The sequence below is a fragment of the Austrofundulus limnaeus genome, unplaced genomic scaffold (genome assembly GCF_001266775.1).
Source record: "Austrofundulus limnaeus strain Quisiro unplaced genomic scaffold, Austrofundulus_limnaeus-1.0 Scaffold76, whole genome shotgun sequence".
Classification (NCBI taxonomy): Eukaryota; Metazoa; Chordata; class Actinopteri; order Cyprinodontiformes; family Rivulidae; genus Austrofundulus; species Austrofundulus limnaeus.
The window spans coordinates 1,418,195-1,438,024 of NW_013952478.1; the positions used below are offsets into that span (position 1 = coordinate 1,418,195).

Below are 19,830 nucleotides of genomic sequence, written 5' to 3' on the forward strand. Positions count from 1 at the left end.
GTTCAGATCTTACATCATTTATTTGTACAAACTGTTTCCTATTTTTTCAAATAGCTAGATACCCACTGTAGTGCTGGTCCTCTATTTATTTAGCTTTTCAAGAAGAATACTGTAGTCAGTGGTGTCAAAGGCTCTCTTTAAATCCACATAAATACCAGCACAGTATTGTTTTTGATCAAAAGCTGTTATTTGTTCTATCAGTTACATGAGCACCATTGATGTCAAATTATTTGTTCTAAACCCATAACTGACTACTACTTAGAATGTTTTGTTTGCCAATAAATTTATCTAATCTGTTCACAAATAATTTCTCCAAAATCTTTGAAAACTGTGGTACCAAGGATATTTGTCAGTAATTGTTAAACATACATTTCTCACCATTCTTATAAAGAGGGACCTTAACTATCTTCATGTTGTCTGGAAATACACCAGTTGAAAAAGATAAATTACAAAYACATGTAAATGGCTCAATAACATAACCCATTATTTCCTTCACAAACATCATGTCCATGTCCACACAATCTTTTAATCTTTCATCTGCAAGATTTTTTTTACAATATTCATTATTTCTTCATGTCAATTCCATCAAGAAATTAGTCTGCTGTCGAATTTAATATTATAAAAAACTTTGCATTGCTCAACAAAACACAATTGAAGACCAACATCCTCAAACAAATACAGCAATAATTTGCTGCAAATCACAATATGATAAATTGTGACGATATATTGCGATCCTCTAAGCAAGGTGATATTTCGCCCTTTTTTTCTACAAAAAGCTCAGGATAAAAAGCACAATTTGAAAAAAMCTGTTTAATTTTATGCAATCAGAAGAACAGAAGAACACTGAATAACTGAGAACYGCATTTTACATTTACATTCATCCATGAAGMCTTAATTAAAAAYRGATACATTATCAGGAAATGACATATCACAACATTTCAGTGTATCAATGTGTTCGTACACCCCTAACAAATAAGGGACTTCATAATGGTAGCAGAAAAACTGATCTGGAACTACAAAGGGACTACAAGATGCTGGTATCCAAAGGAAACAAAACTGATAGAGAAAAGATTTGCYTCTTAGGTTTCTACATGTAAATCAGAAAGTTTAGTGTCTGTAGGTTCTATCTCTTTTGTAAATAATTCTAGGAACAACATCTATAAATAAATAAATAAATAAATAAATAAATAAATAAATAAATAAATAAATAAATAAATAAATAAATAAATAAATAAATAAATAATACTTGCTTTCATTTGTCAGTCCAAGATATTTTTGCTGTGCTGTCCCATTTTAATCAACATCTTATCTAAAACGAATTTTTAATTAAGTCTTACCTTCACATTTTGTGACTGCCAGCATTTGAAAAACACCGAAAAATTACAGTATTTCATAAAAAAGAAGGAAGCGAACCGTTTCAATTCTCCTTTCTTCTCTTCACCCATAAAAAAGGAAAATGAAACCTCAAAAATGAATAAAGTCACTAAGAATCTAATAAGTTATCAGTGAAGAAACACTAGTTTTGACTCTGTCTCATTMAGTACTTCTTCCTCCTACTGTTTTCCTCCATTTAAGCGAGTGTGTGTTGTTTCTGTGCATGCGTGTCAGTGTTTGATGCTCTTACAATGGGTGGTCTCTGGAGTAACTGTGTGGCTGTCTTGTCACAATCCCAATGGTTTGCCAGTCTTCCTCCGGGTGAAAGACCCCCTTCCTTCCTCGCTTCCTGTTCCGATTGTCTGCTGAGAGGCTTGTTCTGCTCCGTGCCAGCCCCTCTGCCTCTGTTCGCTCGCTGTAGTCTCACCGGCTCTTTGCAGGCAAATGCTTTGACATTGAACCAACTGTTGAGACCTCCTGCACACTGTTGCACCTCCCTTCATGCCACAGCATATGTTAAAATCAGTCAAAAGAAAATTAAAAGAAGAAGAAGAAGAGGAAGCGGACATTTAAAGTGAACTACTGATGTTTTCAGTTCCCCTTCAGTTGAACCAGTAAAGAAAAATAATTTTTACATAAAAAAGTTTAAAAATTAATTTTAGATTTAACAATTAATTTAGTTTATTTTAATGGAATACTTTTTTTCAGTTTTATTAAACCTTTGATACAAGATTTCCGAGAAATCATCATCCGTTTTGTTTTTAAGAGTCCCTTTTGTGTCCTCCTAAAAAACACTCAGATATGACTTCCTGTGAGACTTTTGTTGGATCTGAGCCAGGAAAGAGGATGGAAATACAGGAAAACATGTCAGAGAAATGGCATGCATATGTTTACTACAGCGTTCACACAAGTACTGTTGTTTAGTCAGAATTGGCTTTATTGTGAATGACAGTTACTTTTTTCAAAATCTGCACAGACTTTGAGATTTACATCAGATTACATAACTTTCAGAAAGATAAAATAACTGACCAGCTGTCAAGCATGCAATGTTTATTGGTTTTATTTTTCAAATGAATGCTTTAAAATACATTTTTGTACATAAAAAAAATCAAATTAGCAACATGAATCAATGCGGCAAGATTAATGTACACAGTTATTTCTTTTCATTTTTACATGATAAACCATAAACGGTTACCATATTATTTACTGGAGCAGATTGAGATATTGCACATTTGCAGATTATAGGACCTGATCTATTTTGTCACTGACCAAAAATATCAAGACTTCCCTATGAAATGCACACATTAGTTTCATTTCAAGTGTGCTTGTCATCTTTACGTTCCATAAAAAACAAAACTTAAAGAAATAGTTCAGATGTTTCGAAGTGYGGTATGTATAGATTTTGCATTGTAGAGGCGGGGGCGGCTACCAAGGCATGTACAGGATAGGGTTGTTCGATACTGGCAACAAAATAAAGCACAAATAATTCTGACATTTAGTCGATGATTAATAGAWGAAATTTGCACTTGCATGTTTTTTGTCTCTAAATCAGTCACCCAGTGTTCTAAAATTATACTTACAAATMATCAGTTCTTCATTTTAACAGTCAAGGTCCACCCAGCAATATCTTCTTCCAGCTTTACTTTGCTGTTCGTAAGGGGACAGAGTGACAGAGTCCTGGATTCTCAGGAAATGTCGGGTTCACACAGCAGGATAATTGTGCCAATTTTTGCCCTTCCCTTTGCTCACATTACTGTGATGGCTCTAGTTAAGAGTAATACAGTCTTGGAAGGACTTTGGGACTGCTTCGATCTCAAATCGGGGATATTCAATATCACAGTGTGTAAGGAGCTCGCAGGCTGTTGAATGTGACGTGTAGCCAGTCAGAAAAYGAGGTAACATGAAAACATGGAGGGGATTCCAAAATACAGAAGACATAAAAAAAAACTGTCATGACTCACCAGAAAGCCCGCTGGATGTTAAAAATCATTTAGAAGTTATTTTCTCTGTTAACAATAGCCCACAAATGATCAACATTGTTCAGTCCTGATCTCAAATGTTTATTTACTCAGAACTCACGTCTGATCTCTGGGAGTCACGTGACAGTTTTTCTCTGATATCTGAATTCTCACGAGAAGTCTTGTGTGATTTCTTGCAGACATCTGAATGTTTATGAATGAAATCTGTCCGTGTGTGGTGTGTTGTTTCTTGCCGTGTGGCTGTACACCACACAATGTTGGACCAAACCTGGTATATCCATGTTTTGTTATTCTCACGAAGTGTCGCTCAGTCTTTAAAAATCGGCCAAGTGTTTTAAAATCTTGCAGTGTGACCCAGCCTTGAGTCATTTCTTTCCACCATTTGCTGGAGGAGAGTTTGTTGTAGACGACACTAAGAACTTTGTCTGCATTTTCTGGCTTTCCTTGTACTCTGGTTATGGCAGTGTTTTCAAGTGTTTAAACAAATTTGTAGGGTTAGGGTTAGGTGCTCCACGCCTTCCTCCACGATTGGGGTCAAATGTGTCCTTCATAGTGCATCACACACGAAAATCATGTGGCACAAACTGCAGTAATTGCAAAGAGACAATTATTAATTGTTGACAGATTTTATGATGATTAATTTCACAAAATTCGATCTTACCCAAACCTAGTACAGAGCATGCTGAGGCGGGTAAGCTGTGCGCAAAGACAGGTAACAACATAATATGCATGGCCTAAAACAAAGTTGCAAAAGCCATGCACACAGAAATAAGCCATGCTTTTAAAAAAATGTCCACTCAAAACTCAACCATATGGCACGCAGGTCACTTCATTACAACACTCAGGTTTCAGTGAAATTGCAACAGAAAATTCGCAATTTTTTTTTCACAAAATTCCCGTTTTTGAGTCGGCAACTATCTCCAAGAGTCGCAGCCCCATAAGATACTCTTGTTTCTCCAAACTGAACATGCCTAAAGAACTATTTACAAAAGGTAAGACAATCGTTCATAAATCTTCCACAGAGCTTCACTTTAAATGGTCAAAATCATTGTAGTCTTTTTGTTCCAATTATTTCATACCCCGCAACCCTGAAAAGGAAGAAGCGTGTACAGAAAATGAATGGATGGATGGATGGATGGATGGATGGATGGATGGATGGATATTTCATACCCGTTCCCAAACCTTCAAAAAAGACAGCAGTAAAATGTTCAGTGGGAAAAAGGAATTCTTAACTTAGTACCTGTGGTACCTTTAAGGGAAATAATCAAACTTTTCATCATTGACATCAGTTTCTCCTTAAACTCCCTACAAAGAAAGACGTAGAGAAGCGGGTCCATGCAGATGTTTGTTGTGGCGAGCCAGTGGCTGAGTTCCTTGGCAAATCTGATACGTTCATAGGCGTTAGAGCACTGGGTATCAGAATARCTGACTTGTTGAAAAGTGTATGGAATTCTTATAATGTGGTACGGACCAAAACACACAAAAAACACAATTATAACCAAGAAAACGCGTAGTTTGATTTTCTGCTTTCCCTGGCTGTTGTTGCTACCGGACTTTCTGTAGGACTGGATCACTTTGTTTGCGATGCAGATGTAGCAAACCACAATGATCACGCTGACAAGCCAAAAGAAAACGTTCAGAGCAAGCGAGGATTTTTCGTGGAACGCTATTCCTGCAGGCCCTTTCAGAATTGTGCATGGACTGCTTTCTGTCATGTTCTCGGCAGGCTTGTTAGTTAAGAGGATATTTGGTAGACCTGTCCCTCCAAACATCAACACCCAGACTGCACCTGACATCACTTTGCTGAAGGTCAAACTCTGGCCAAAAAATGTGCTGCGGGGCATCATGATCTTAAAGAARCGGTCCAAACTGATGCAGCACAACAGGGCAATGCAGGTGTACTGTGCRTTGTAGAAAATGACAGAAAAAAAACGGCATGTGGGAACAGCGAACTGCTGCCATGCACCCGGCAGGCTGGCTCCAGCTTTGACTGGGATCATTAAGGTCATAATGATGTCAGCAGCTACAAGATTTTTCAGGTACACCACAAATGTGGAMGTGGCCTTCAGGTGCAGAGACACCCATGCTGCCACAACATTTAGCAGCAAGGCTAATGGAAACATCAGAAAGTAGAGAGACGGGATTATATAAGGATTATGCKCTAAACTGGAACAACCAGAAAGGTTCTGAGATATTTGGAGCGATGGATCCATTACATCTAAGGACAAAAAAGGGACAAATTAGAATCCAAACTACAGTTTAAACACATAATAATTATACAGTTTAAAAATGTTTTTCTACAAATTGTGCAATATCTTAAAATTTTGGTATGAATTGTTAAAGTCTGTCTTTTTGCAAGACGTCACAGGATGTACATCTAAAACTCACTAACATTTGGAGTCAGCCACATTCAAGAGGCTACAGCTAATTGAACTTAGCTGACATAAAAATGACTTTACCTCCTTTGTTTCTAAATTTACTGAGCTACATTTGGACTGGTAGTAGCTGAGAGTCATGGGAATCTTGTGACATCTCACAACATATGAGAATAGCTTTCACAAGGTTTGACCAWATTAGCTATAACTTTGATTTTAGTGTTAATTTGTGACATRAAAGATGTTGGGAAACATGCATTCCTTCAATGATCTCTGGACCTTTAGTTCATTTATTCTTTTTACATGTTTCTGTGTGTGTAGCGTCTTTGTGTTCGCTACTCACCCTGATTAAAGTATGGCTCTGAGTAATCATCCATCAACCTTTATTTTCTCAGTTTGACTTCCAGGCTGGGGGAAAAAAGTACATTTTTAGGCAGAATCTTTAAGCTGAATTTTCTTTTCACAACTGCACTTGTATAACTTTAATTGAAGCTTCCATTTTGTAGACCCTACCACAACAAGACAGAAACGTGAATACAAGAAAGTACAAACTCAGAATTCAGCACCATTTTGGAAGAATTCTCACCGAAATTCCTGAGCAAGTTTAAAGTGTTAAATCTAAATATTTTGGTTTATTATTTTGCAGAAATCCATAAAACCACATTTTGAGATCAAATTACAGTTCAGTATTCCTGTTACCTGATGCACTAAACTAGTTAGGCCTGATWCTGTATACTTTAAAAATGTTACTGTTAAGTTATTAGCACTTAGATTATACTGTATATAATCTATTTCTGAAACCCCAGTTAAAATATAAATAGGATGTTAATCTTCTACAATAAAATAAAATAAAAAACAAATTAATTAAAATCTGTCATCTTAGAACTGAAATCCTTCTGATTGGACCTCCACATACAGTAGCTACAGTGCATTCTCACAGGAAACTTTGATGCATTTTATCTTGCAGGCTGCATCAGAGTTCTGCTGCCTGATGTTTGTTAACGAATGTGATGGAAATGTTGTGGTGAGGGCAGTCATTGTGATTCATCTGCACTTCATGCCCCATATACTGAAAATGGCACGCTGCTTTGCGTACACACCGCATCTGTGCAACAAAAACTATAATGGCATGTTTAGATCCACGATCCAAAGAGAAACAATGTAGTATTTTGTCTGCAGAACTGAGGTTTTCATTGTGCAAACACCTGCTCATCACTCTAGAGTCTAGACTGTTGTTTCAGAGACCATGTTCATTATCTTCACTTATCTTGCCCTGTTATGGTCGTGTCAATAAATAACACCCATACAGTCATAGAAACATACATTTAGTAAATAAGTTTTACTTTGTTGTTATTAAAGACAACAACACAACAGAAACTTGATCACTAGATGCTTTGTGGGTTAACCTACAGAGCAACATCACCAATAAAAATCTCTCACTTGCAGAAGCCTTGGCTGTGGCAGTCTAATAAAAACATTTTAAATAGCCTTTTATCTAAAATATAACTATTTCAGTTGCTTTTGAAATTGCAATAAATTATTTTTAAATAGCTGATTCCTGTGTCCAGCAGTCACTGTGGAAGAGCCGAGATACACCCTGGACAGGTCCCAAGTCCAGACACAGAAAGGCAAATGTGACAAACAGGACAATTTAAAGTTACAAATAAACCTAACAKGCATGTTTTTATTCTGTGGGAGGAAACTATCTGGAAAATAACCTGCATRAGCAGGAAGAACATGTAAACTCTGAACAAACACAATAAAGCAAAACACAGCTATTGCCCAGCTGTTGGGAGCTTAAATGATAAATCTCTGTAATAGTAAATGATAGGAAACTTTTTCTATAAACCTTTAAAAAACAACTAMTTCAAATATTTCATGCAACAACTAATTTGTTGTGACTTCAACTTTATACGTTTTCTTTTAATTTTGTAACATAATGTCAGTCTGGCTATAACAGGAAGAAAAGACAGAATGTTAAATTACCTTCAAGTGACCCTGTTGAGTTTACAAAATCGAAAAATGAGGAGACAATTACTTTAGGTCAGTGAAGACTGTGTAGGAAACAAAATTAAGATTTATTTAACTCAGTTAAAATAGTTGCTTTAGTTAAAGATGTAAACTTCTGAATTTGATCAGTTTCATCTCAGATATTCAAAACTGTTCTAAATGTGTAATAACGCTGTCACAATTTAATATTTCACTAGCTTTCTTTGTCTCTCTAATATGTTGCTAAACTGACATAAAAAACAGTTAAAATAAAAACTTACAAAGAATGAGTTGCCACTTCCTCCTCAAGCACAAAGTTAGGAGATGGATCAGTGTGACAGCATCCTGACAGGGCAGGTGCTTAAGAAACGCTGCTGATTTTCCTAACAAACACATTGAAGTTCCAGCTGTGAGAAGACTGGTAGTTTATCAGGACGTATGCAAAAATAGGAAAAGTTTATTGGCTTTAGACAAAAACAAACTAGACGTCAGACATCCAGCCAACAGGGTGGCCTCAGAGCTGAGATCTGATTCTTCCCCAAACACAAAGGCTTTTCTTTGACAGAGTTCATATACCAGAATTTATGCTTTGCCTTATGCCAACAAGTTWATATGATTTGTGGTAGTTTATGACAGCAAACTCCCTAACATGTTTTATAGTCATGAACTTGAGATCAGTTAGCGTAATAAATGCTCCTAATTACATCCTTTAGAACTGTGTTTCCCAAACCTGGGTTTATGACACAATTGTGGGTCATGAAGCATCAAGTTAGAGTCCTCGGACTGATCTCCAGAAATCAAATTATGGGTAATAGAAAATATTGGTGATGGAATAAATTTCCTATAATTATAAACCCTTGTTCATTAGGGTTGTTGACAAAGTTTGTATACTCAGACGAGGAGTCACAAGCCTCTGCCATGGATATTTTTTGGTTCAGAAGGTGAAAGGTTTGGGAACCACTGGTTTAGAGAATTCACACTTAACGATCTGGGGTTTTTCCGAGTTGCTTACAAATTTCAACATTTGTTTAAAAATTAATACATGACTTGTTATGTTGGTTAAAGTAGCTTTCTAAACAACAGTTATTCTCTTTACATTAAAAAAGTGAAAATAAATCATATAATTGCATTAAAGATCCACATATATAGGCGTACTAAACCTGGATAAATCAGTTGTACCATTTWCTGATAGATGACCTGATTCTGTTGTTAAACTTTACTGTGGTCTTGCTGCTACAGTATTTCTGCGCAGAGGCTGAATTCTCTGCATCAACAAACCAGTCTCACCACTTTCATGTTGACCACCAGTTTTCCGCGAGGCCATGTCAGATGTTCTGCGAAAATTAGACAAACAAATCTACCAATGTGGCTTGGGTGGTCAAAGACAAGCTCAGTTAAAGATACAACACTGAATCAAAAACTTAGTAGACCTTTGTTTAGTTCTGATGTAGAACTCATTCAAACTTAACCCTAAATCTTTGATGAATCCTGGCATTGTCATCCCATGTGATATTTCATTTAAAAAAATCAACCATCTCACATGGCTGTGTTTTGACTGAAAAACTGCTCACTGTGTCATTTAAAATGAAATAAGTTGTTGTCAGCTGAGACGCCTGGATGCTTTTCTGAATGGTTTCTGGGAGCGTCTTCTGGGAGGAGAAGCTAGACCCAGAACTTACTGGGGGGATAATGTATCCTCTCTGACCTGGTAATGCCTTGGGATCTCCAAGGAAGAGCTGGAGAGTGTCTCTGGGTGAAAAGTGTCTACATTTCTATTCTGGTCTTGTTGCCTTTGCGACCCAACTACAAACAAGCAAAAAAAAAAAAAAAAAACAGTAGTTTAATGATGAAAGAATCATTGGATGAATATTTAGATTGTGTACAGTTACATATACTTTGTTTTCTTCATCACCATTTTAATGTAAGTACTTTACTTACTTTATTTAGTACATCTAAATAAAAATGCACATTATTACTTAAAAATGTATAGATAGAAACAATTACATGGTAAACAGTTTGCATAGACACCTCTGGGCTGTGTAAGCTTGGTGGTCAGTTTTGCAGTTTCACTTGCATCAGGAGGGGGATCTGGCGTAAAAGTATTTCCAAAATATTTCATCTGAGTTTTTTCACTGTAGGAGGGAGCAGCTGAAAGAAAAACAGCAACAACATGATTTCTGAGGATTGCTGAAACTTGTTTTAAAATGATTGTATCATTTATTGTCTTTATCTTCTTTTTGCATAAAGGCTTTYAATCCAACAGATGTTGCTCCAAATTATCTCACTAGATGGCTGTACAACACAAAAATTGTTCAAATAGTCAGCTTGTGGAAGATTTTCTCCTCGTATTTTCATGTTTCTCTTTTCATAAAATAGTCTCATAATTCCAAATAATTAATACAAAATATATATTTTACATATATATGCACCCTATATATGCACAACTGCATGCAGATGCAGATGTGTTGCACAGCTAGTGATCTAATTTGGACTAACATCGATGGTTCAAGAAGGCTTTTTCAAGAAAAAGATGTAATGTTAAAGAGACATGCAACAACCACTTTTATGGTCACAAGTCTGATGCGGTACTGTTGAATGAGAGGTGTGATGTGCTGAACATCCTCAGGATGTGTAAGAAAAAAATTTATTTTAGATTTTGTAGAATTTAAAATGTGAGTTGCATCTTTGTAGCCTCTTTTAAATAACAAACGGTACATTGCTAATCAAATTACAATAGGGTTTAGATTTATAGTGAATTTTTGAAAAGATTGTTTTTAGATCATGGGCTATTCAACTGGCGGCCCGCGGGCCACATCTGGCCTGTGAGTGACCAAAGTTTGGCCCGCCAATTGGTTCATTCATCTCTTAAGCCCTAACCCCCAGTTTTCTACTTTGATTACTCCAAGTTCTTTTGTTGGACATAGACTTGTTTGCTATCTACAGAAACGTCACAGTCTTGGCTACAAGCTGGTAAAAACCATTTCTATGAACACCTAAGACAGTTAAAACTACAAGCAGTTGAAAATAAAACAATGAAAGGGAAAATACAATTGGTTTAAAAATTTGGCAAGTCAGAGATGTCAAAATATTTGTATTTGTAGTAAATAAGAGGCATATGTTTTATTTTTGTTTTGTTTTATTATCACCACCTTTATTATAGGGTTCTGTATGTTGTATTCATGATTAAATGCAGCAAAAAATGTAAATAAATAAATTAAATAAAAAAGTTTAAAGGTAACAGATCTTTGTAATACTTGGTTTAATTACATAATGACTTTAATTGCTGGATATTCGGCCCCTGCGCTGTTGGCCTGCAGTAACTATGGCCCCTGTAGCAGTTTAATTGTATAGCCCTGATTTAGATCCTTAGTCAATATATTACCTGTTGTAGATATCTCAACAACCTAATTTTGGAGAAATGTTTTTGAATAATTTTGAGGTTTTTGCCAAAAGATTCCCATGTTTCAACAAAAGTGCTACTTCTAACCACTGCTGCTACTATTTGCATTTACCAGTAATCAATCAATCCATCCATCCATCCATCCATCCATCCATCCATCCATCCATCCATCCATCCATCCATCCATCCATCCATCCATCCATCCATCCATNTCCATCCATCCATCCATCCATCCATCCATCCATCCATCCATCCATCCATCCATCCATCCATCCATCCATCATCTATACCTGCTTCTTCCTTTCAGGGTCACACTGTGACTGCTTGTCAGTAATCATGAAGTTTTATGTAGTTTTATGCACAAAAATAATAGTGATGTAAAAGTTTCTATGTCAGTGTTCACATGAACTGCTGTTAAATTTTTGATATCTAAGTTGTTTAGATGCATCATCATTCCAATTTTGTCTTGGCCCTGCTTGGACTGAGTTCATTGATTCCATCGAAACTCTTTTTCTCAAAATGCAAACCATTTAAAAACATATTTTTTATTTTATTTTATTCATAAAACAATATATATAAGGCAAAACAATTAATCTATAAAAAAACATCAATTCATACAAAAGTCAAAGATCAAAGAAAAAAATGAAAAAATAAGTCATGAATGAAAAGGAGCAGAAAATAGAAAATATCTTCCACAGGTAAGATGATATTGCTCATAATTACGTCAGTGTCAGTTTCCGAAACGAACTTCAACCAAACTTAATACCAGAATGATTTCTGTTTTGCATGTTTTCCTCTTCAACCTTCCCAGTGGCACCTGATTTTCATTTGTCATTACTTGAAAAAGCAGTTGTTGCTGTGTTTTGTTGTGTTTTTCTATGTCTAACCGGAGCATTTGAATGCATCCTGAAATTTAATCCAACACTTTCTTTTTTGACACAAATGGTTGTGATTTCAACAAATCCCACATTATTTTATCCAGTAGAGATACTGTATGAAATAGTTACTATAAATTTTAAATGTTTTATCATGTATTTAAACACTATGACAGGTACCAATCCCTGACTTTATATTAATCAAACAAAATACATAACTATAAATACAATCAAATATCATTCCTAGTTTTGTGTGAATAATGGAAATGTCTGTACATTTTCTTTTCCTGTAGATGCAGAATTAAGACCCAACAGGGCATTCAAAATTAAGGGATGGGAACAACTTAATTGTTACTCACAACTTAAAGCTCATTGGGTTTAGCTGATACTGGCTTAGTCACCAAAATTCTATGATTGTTTGTAAATTCAAACAGCAGTAGCTAGCTATAGCATTTCTGGCGCAACTTGTGGTCCTTGCTATGCTTTGACTAACCACATAAATCCAAATGGAGGTCTTTCAAACAGCAATCTGCAACAGTTAAATAATTATTTGTAATTATTAACCACTTTTTCGGACTGAACTCTTCCTTTAGGTGAGCTGTTTATGGTTGAAAAACAAAGCAAAAAACTGTATTTTTTTGCCAGTTAGAAATTGCCACATACTAGATTAAAAACTAATAAAATTATTGTTAGTATTTTTACTCATTTTATTGTTTCTTCATGAAATTTCTCAAAGCCCAAAGCTAAGATTTTCTTGTCACATGGCTGTAAGAAAAAGCAACATACATATTTGAAAATCAAAAGACATAAGGATAGCCTCCAGAATGGTAATAAGGTACATACTGTATGTAATGATCCATTTATGAGTGACCCAGTTTTGYAGTTGCCACAATAATTCCCATTAAGTCTTACTCTTTTTTTATGCACAGTCAGATGAGTCTCTGGTTCCTGTTGCCCAGCTGCATGTACCAGAGGGTAGCCGCAGGGTCTTAAATAGAGTGGCCCTGAAGGACCGGCAGAGGAAAAAGTAGATTAGAGGGTCCAGTACAGCATTTAGGGATGAGAGGAAAAGTGTGCTTTCCTTCAGCTGAAAGAAGAAAAGCTTGAGCGTGCAATCGAAGAGAACCGGTCGGGTCTGGCTCATGGTGTACGGAACTCGGGCGAAGTGAAAAGGCACAAAGCACACAAAGAACACCGCTAGAATCAGGAATACGTTTGCATTCATTTTTTTCCTTTTGGTCTCCTGAGGCCTCCGAATTGTTTCCCCTCTTGGTGCCAGAGGTACAGTCCCTTCAGAGCTGTGGGACTTGGTGCGGGAGTAGGACTTGTACAGTTCTTTGGTGATTAGAGTGTAGCATATCAACACAGTCACCAGGTTGACCCAGAAAATCACTTGACAGACATCATTTACCACCTCATGCCAGTATAGCCCATTTTCTGTCTTCAGGTCGCTGCATTTGAAATCAGGAGAAGTCGGAGTTTTACACGTGAGGATCACGTTGGGCAGGCAGAGGATCAGCAGAAAAGTCCAAATGGCTCCTGAAAGAAGTTTCCTCCAGGTGAGTCGGTTAGCRTTAAGACCTTTAAAGGGCTTAAGGGTCTTTCTGCAGCGGTCGATGCTGATGAGGCCAAAGAAAAGGATGCTGATGTACATGGTGAGGTAAAACAGCACCGAGGAGACGCGGCACACAAATACCCGCAGGTTAGTGGTTGCCATGTTGGAGTCTGACAGCACCTGCAGAGACAGAATGTTTATTCTTTCAGGTTTTACTCTTCAACATTCAATTAACCATCAGACTAAATAAGATGCCCTTTTTACACATTACTCTCAAACATAAGTTAAATAGCAATTTACACCAAACCTTATAATCCTTATAAACCCCACAATGAATTGTAAATATGACTCACCTTAAAAGGAAACGTCAGCGTCATGATGACATCTGCAACAACAATATTCTTCAGGTAAATAATGAAGTAAGAGCGAGAGGGGATGTGAAACAACACCCATGCTGCCAAACAATTCAGAGACATTCCCACCAAGAAAAGACAGGAGTAGAGGACAGGTAAAACCACCGTCTTGAAAGCATTATCACGGGAGCAGGATCTGTTGGTGAAGCTGCTATTAGTGGGAAACACAGGGAAAGTTGTGTTTCCCTCCATGTCTYGGTCTATTTCAAATACAAAAAGAGAACAAGTACTGTTAAAATCCCACGAGTCGAAATGATTCAATAACCAAAAATACGTCTCTTTTTTTTCATTAAAAAAAAAACAAGTCTCTTTCTTACAAAAAAATGTTAATCTTTGTAAACATTTATTTTCGTTTGCAATCACAATAAAAATAATTTCTGTAATCAGTGTAATAAAATATACTTACACAACTGTAAAAGCAGTGACCTGTTAGCTTAACGATGTGCATAAATCTGCCCGTCTTCTCAGTTTTCTGTCCAAATGTTCACTGATGTTTCAGTGTTTGGCATGTTTGTRGCTTGTGACAGGAAGACTCTCATTTCTTCTTTTTCTTTCCTGTCACAAAAAAGGCAAGAAACAAACAAACAAAAAAACTTAGTCTAGGATTTTAACCAAATGAATAAAAATATGTTTTTTTCTGTTTTCTAATGACATTTATCTGCATTTTTTTAAATAAAATGTTTAAAATGAGCAGTCACACAGAGCAGCGGAAGCTCTATACTAAACATTGGAACCTTATCATACAGACATGCACTTCCTGTTTTTTTCAATTTTTTTTCTACATTTGGAAACAATAATTGCACAACTTTCACTTTGTATTGCTATCTGTTTTTTGCAACTTTTTGATATTATTTTTATTAGGCACGTTTTAATTCTCTATTTGTCTCTGTTTACAGCCATGTTCTAAAGAAAAAAAAAAACAGTTTTGATTACTCACCCAGTCTTTTTTAAAAATATATGTATTCATTGTTAATTTGCAGTAATGTGGCAGCACAATTGTCTGCTCTGTACAGTATTTGTTACAGTTTTTTTTGTAGTGTTTTCTGATCACACAACACAAAACACAATTTAACTTTACTTAAACATGTTTTCATGTCTASTGGTGGTTGTTGCAAATTTGTATCTGATTTGTGGATAAGATTAACAGCATTTTCAWTTGTATTTATTAACAACTGCCTTGGCCACTTTATTACTGTTTCTTACAGCACAACTCTGACTGTATTGTTTTTCTGGTCATTTTTATCATTGGATCTAATTGCACAACCCCAAATGTATTGTCTGCTCCGAATACTGTATTGAACTGGTGTACATATATTTTATATATTTAATTTTTTTCTTTATTCTTTGTATTTTCTTCTTTTGTTATATTTGATACCCATTGCACCTTTACACTAAAGCAAATTCCTACTCTGTGAACCCTGTTCATTGACAATGGCAATAAAACTGATTCTGATTCTGATATGATATAGATTTATTTTTAAAGTTTTTTTTTCTTTCGGCTGCTCCAATTTAAAGGTGTCACCACAGTGAGCAAAGCACAAAATATTTGGCCTTTTATTTTTTTTTACATCAGATGCCTTTGCTTACACAACCAGGGCTCAAACYTGCAGCATCAGGATTACAATACCACGGCCCTGACCACGGACCTACCACAGCCCATTTCATTTGAATGCAGAAGAAATAACTAATTCCTGAACACAGTGCTCTCTTCTTCTTCTTCTTTTCATCATACGGACCTAAGGGCATTCTGACCCTTCACCCTTGAGTCACCARTTCATGTGGCAACTTTGCAACTTCCTGCAGTCTGCCCAAGACTGGTTTAATCAGCAGTATTCTATCCTTWAGAAAAGGGAAATCTAAAGGTTTCTGTGTGCTTTCACTGGTTTTTGTGGTTTTCCATGTTATAGAAACTGCACGATGTTCAAAATATTACATTCAAGCTCAGTTCCCCCATTCATACATACACATCGCTTCTTGTTCAGRAGCAAACCAAGCATGTTTCAGGAGAGGACTCAACAAATACTTTGCCTGCTTTCAAATTCAACACCGGCTTCTTTTTCTTGTTAAATATCTAGTGTCTCAGATGAATTCTGATAAAAAAAAGGCACGTAAAGATGTGCTTTATGTTTGATTTTAGAAGAAGTTTTAAAATCACACACGAGGGCCAGGTAAGCTCGTTATTCTAACTCTTGTATTTGTTTTTTTTTTAGATTTGCATGAATCGTTTACACAAAAAGCATTATCAAATGATATCTAATTTCACAGTAAACACAGACACGCGATGCAGCAAAGCCTCGCTTGTAATCCTYGTTAGCTCCATCGAAAGCAGACAGGAGAAGTAGAATAACTAGAGCAACCATTCTGATACGTTTGTTGGCAAAACATTCGGCCTTGAGTGTGTGGCAAAGAACAAATAGGGTCTGTTTTAGTCATAAAAGCAGGGACAGCTCTTTCTGTTGCAAACTGCTAAAACAGCACTTGTTAAAAAAAAATTAGACAATGACAGTGTCATTAGCAAGATGGGGTCATTCAAAAGATTATTTAGAACAAGTTCATAACATTTTCACAAAGCCTCACTTCAAAAGATCCTAACTATTGCTTTAAACACAGAGTTAAGAAAATCACTTTGTGAACAGGGAAAAGCTGCTTTCCATGGTGTATTACATAGAGAGTGTGAATCATGTTTAGGAGCCATATGTGGTTTGARCAAATATAAGGCTAAGGGGTAGGTGACAGGGTGAAATCCTGATGTTGGAGGGAAAAAAACATTCACCTAATAAAAATTGTAACAATCGTCCGAAGAGACTGGTTGATGGAAATCCAGGGTGACACAGAACTGTGACACTCTGACCTTTAGCARCAGGCAACAATCCATCATGTTGTCACATGGACAGGTGAAATACAAAACACTGGAATATATAGAGTCAACTAAAAACATTCAGAGTGGCCCTAGCTCGTGGTTTGTTTGTGACTGTGTGCGTGTGTACATTTATTAATGTGTGTACATTTCCTTTGGCAGGCTTTCACATTTGTTCCTCCTTGCATGCTTAAAATGTGGAAGCCACACTTTGTTTCGACAGGGTAAGCATGCTTCTTTTTTTACTTTCTGCTCCTCCGGGTGAGCTGTGCAGTCTTGGTTCCAGGATGTCTGTCTCCCACATGGTTCCACGCTGACAAATCTGAAGCTAGTCAAAGACCAAGATTCCTGAAAATAATGAATATGAGCTACAAAGTTTCTAGCTTTATTTGGGTTAATAATGTAATACAGACAACTGAAACTTGCTCTGTTTTTTTTTTTTGCCTTTTTAAACTTTTAGTTTTGCTGTATGTAGCTGCTTTCTAGCTAGGCTTTTGATATTTTCATTCTGCTACTTTTAATTAAGTCTTTGCCACTTATAGTTTCAAGCTACTGTTTTGCTCTTTTATGCTTGTGCTACTTTCACTATTAATTAGTCTTTGCATTTTCACAAAAAATTTCATTTCCCCAAATTGATTTCTGTATGGCTTCAGTTCTGCATTAAAAATCTGACTCAAAAACATTGTTTTTTTCCTTGTTGGTCTTATGTGTCCAATGTGGGTGTATTAACTGGCTGAATCAAAAGAACAGACTCACACACAAACCCATGACTGGATCCAACTGGCTCCTGGCCTCCTTTAGTGTCTTTTTGGCAAATGATGTTGTTGATTCCATCTCAAGCTCCAGGTTGTTGCTCACATTGAGGGTTTCATGGCAACAGTGTTTATTTGAGTATTGCTAAATCCAAACTCATGTCTGATGTCTGGCAAATTCATCAGCGAATGACCCACAAATAAAAGCTACCTGGCTTACTCAGCTCGACCACAAGTACAAAACCTTTTGTTTTACAACGTTCTGAGGGTTTTGTTCAGTTTGTCACTGAAAAAACAAAATTGATATGTTAACATTTTCTTAATTGTAATGTATCAATGTAAAAATGCTTCTGTTACATTTTGTTGCAGGAAAATTTGCATTTTGTAATAATGAGTAACAGAACAGCATCCCCCAGTGACAGTAAGACTTTACACGGTTATCTCTCTTTATGCCAACAATTTCATGCAGTCAAATTTTTTTTGGATTGCTCTGCCACCTGTCTACTGTAGCATTTTATTTTCAATTTCTCATTTTGGCTGTAATTTGTCTGGCTGTGTCTGGTTGAAGAAACTGGATGGTTAGTTGTGGCAGAGTCTGTCTTTGAGAGGCCGGTCAGTTTGGGACATCAGGCATATTTGACAGGTTTTTGCTGTGTGCTCAGTTAGACGTGCACACAGTGAGCTGCAGAAAGGCCAAGTCATGGGTCAGAAGGTGTCGGTTCAGGTGATTAATCATAGTGGTAAAAGCTGTTCAAAACAATTCATGTTTTTTTTAAATCCTATAAATTTAATATTGTATGTAAGGATAGTACATTCACATTTGAAAATTTAGAAAATATTAACAAAAAGAGATGTTGAACAGTACTCAATCTCTATTATGATTTGAATGAAGTGAGTAGTTATGAGAAAGTACAGATTGATATTTTTCTTGTTTTATTTTACAGGTGTTCTGTGTTTTCTCAGCTGTGTGCGTCAGCTTCTTCAGATTGTATCTAAATTACACATCAGTTTTACTGCAGAGTGGTAAATTAAACCTTTTATTTCAGAAGCATGAAGGAATTACTGACAGCAAAAAGACCTGACTAAACAAATGCAGTTTGCCAAAATTACTTTTCTCCCACAGCCTTTCGTCTTGGGCATTGTCCTGTGTTTGACATAATTTGGCTGAAGTTTCAAAGAATAAGTGAAACGAGTGAAAAAAAGAGGGATTTAATCACAGGAACCCAATTAATTCACAATCACAAGCTAATCAAAAACAGATCATAGACTTCTGTAGTTCCCACCCAGTTTAGTGTTGATCACTTTAGGCCTTGTGATATTTCAACCACACTTGAAAGTTTTTTCATTCTTCAGCTGATAAACGTATTGGGCAGAAGCACCAAGCTGTGTTGTGAAGTAGCCCTGCCACTGCTCATGCAGCCTAATTGGGTGAAATTGGCTCGTTTACAAGATTTCCTTCCACATTTTACGACTCAATAATCAAGAAGTGCTTTGATGTTTTAGGTTTATTCCATGCATACGTGACTGAAGTGACATAGGTTAGGTATACAAAGGTGGACTCTGGAACATTTGGAAAGTCTTTGAGGACCAAAGACCACATCTGCATCCAATCAAATTAACCCCCCACTGAAATGCTGCTACACTCAGGACTAACACGATTTCATTAAAATGTAAATTTAACTTTGCACAACACACAAAAGATTTGTAAACCAATAAGAAGTTTATTGTGTTTCTTTAGATCCATGAGTGTGTGTTTCTGAAACATTTTAATTCATATCAGTATGGCTGATATATAAATTGATGTTTATTGTAGCTTTTTTGCTGATATTCTGTGTCTATAGGGCTTAACGCTTCCCCTTTTCTGTTATAAAAACAGAAAATATGCCTTGGAAAAAAAACTGTACAGTTCTAATGAATGTCAGATATTGCTGTCAGTGCATGATAAGAGATGCATAAATCTTCCACTGAACCTTCTTAACATATTAAATATTTAGTTGAAGAGCTTATGACAGATCAAGGAATCTGAAACCACCATCGCAGACTTGTCAAGTCAAGGTGTGGATTTTACACCACCAGTGGGAAATTCCAGGAAGATCACAGCTATTGACAAAGAGGACAACCTTTTCTACGGTCACTGATGCATGTTTGAGCGTATTTACAAAGTTGTGTGTGGTTTTATTAAAATGTGGAGTAGGTTTGTCATCCATTGGATATTTATATGAAAAGAAGTGAGAGGTCCACTTATTTCTGCTGGGGGCTCT

The 19,830-nt window shown here is 36.3% G+C and overlaps 3 protein-coding genes across 5 annotated transcripts in view; all 3 read right to left on the reverse strand.

Annotated features, from left to right (window-relative positions):
• The window catches only part of LOC106519415 (P2Y purinoceptor 13), a 6,355-nt gene extending 4,545 nt beyond the window's left edge, over positions 1 to 1,810 (reverse strand). The window contains exon 1 of one of the 2 annotated variants that reach the window (XM_014011084.1): positions 1,625 to 1,810. The gene's annotated coding sequence lies outside the window, so the exon portion shown is untranslated. Of the gene's footprint in view, positions 1 to 1,337 lie in introns of both variants that reach the window. The other variant, XM_014011083.1, reaches the window with a different exon arrangement.
• Positions 1,811 to 4,561: 2,751 nt separating this feature from the next.
• On the reverse strand, positions 4,562 to 5,566 carry LOC106519362 (P2Y purinoceptor 13-like). The gene has a single exon (XM_014010999.1). It carries the CDS (start codon positions 5,564 to 5,566, stop codon positions 4,562 to 4,564), a length of 1,005 nt encoding a protein of 334 aa, XP_013866453.1.
• A 6,162-nt stretch (positions 5,567 to 11,728) lies between these two features.
• Positions 11,729 to 14,501, reverse strand: p2ry12 (purinergic receptor P2Y12). Of its 2 annotated transcripts, none has more exons than XM_014011086.1 (3): positions 14,367 to 14,501; positions 14,030 to 14,160; positions 11,729 to 13,727 (listed from the first exon to the last, which is right to left on the reverse strand). In XM_014011086.1, the coding sequence occupies exons 2-3, from the start codon at positions 14,150 to 14,152 to the stop codon at positions 12,912 to 12,914; spliced, it is 939 nt and encodes a 312-aa protein (XP_013866540.1). In that variant the 5' UTR covers positions 14,153 to 14,160; positions 14,367 to 14,501; the 3' UTR covers positions 11,729 to 12,911. The 2 variants fall into 2 exon arrangements, with proteins under 2 accessions (XP_013866540.1, XP_013866539.1); XM_014011085.1 differs by having other exon boundaries at positions 13,901 to 14,160.
• Between the last annotated feature and the right edge of the window lie 5,329 nt (positions 14,502 to 19,830).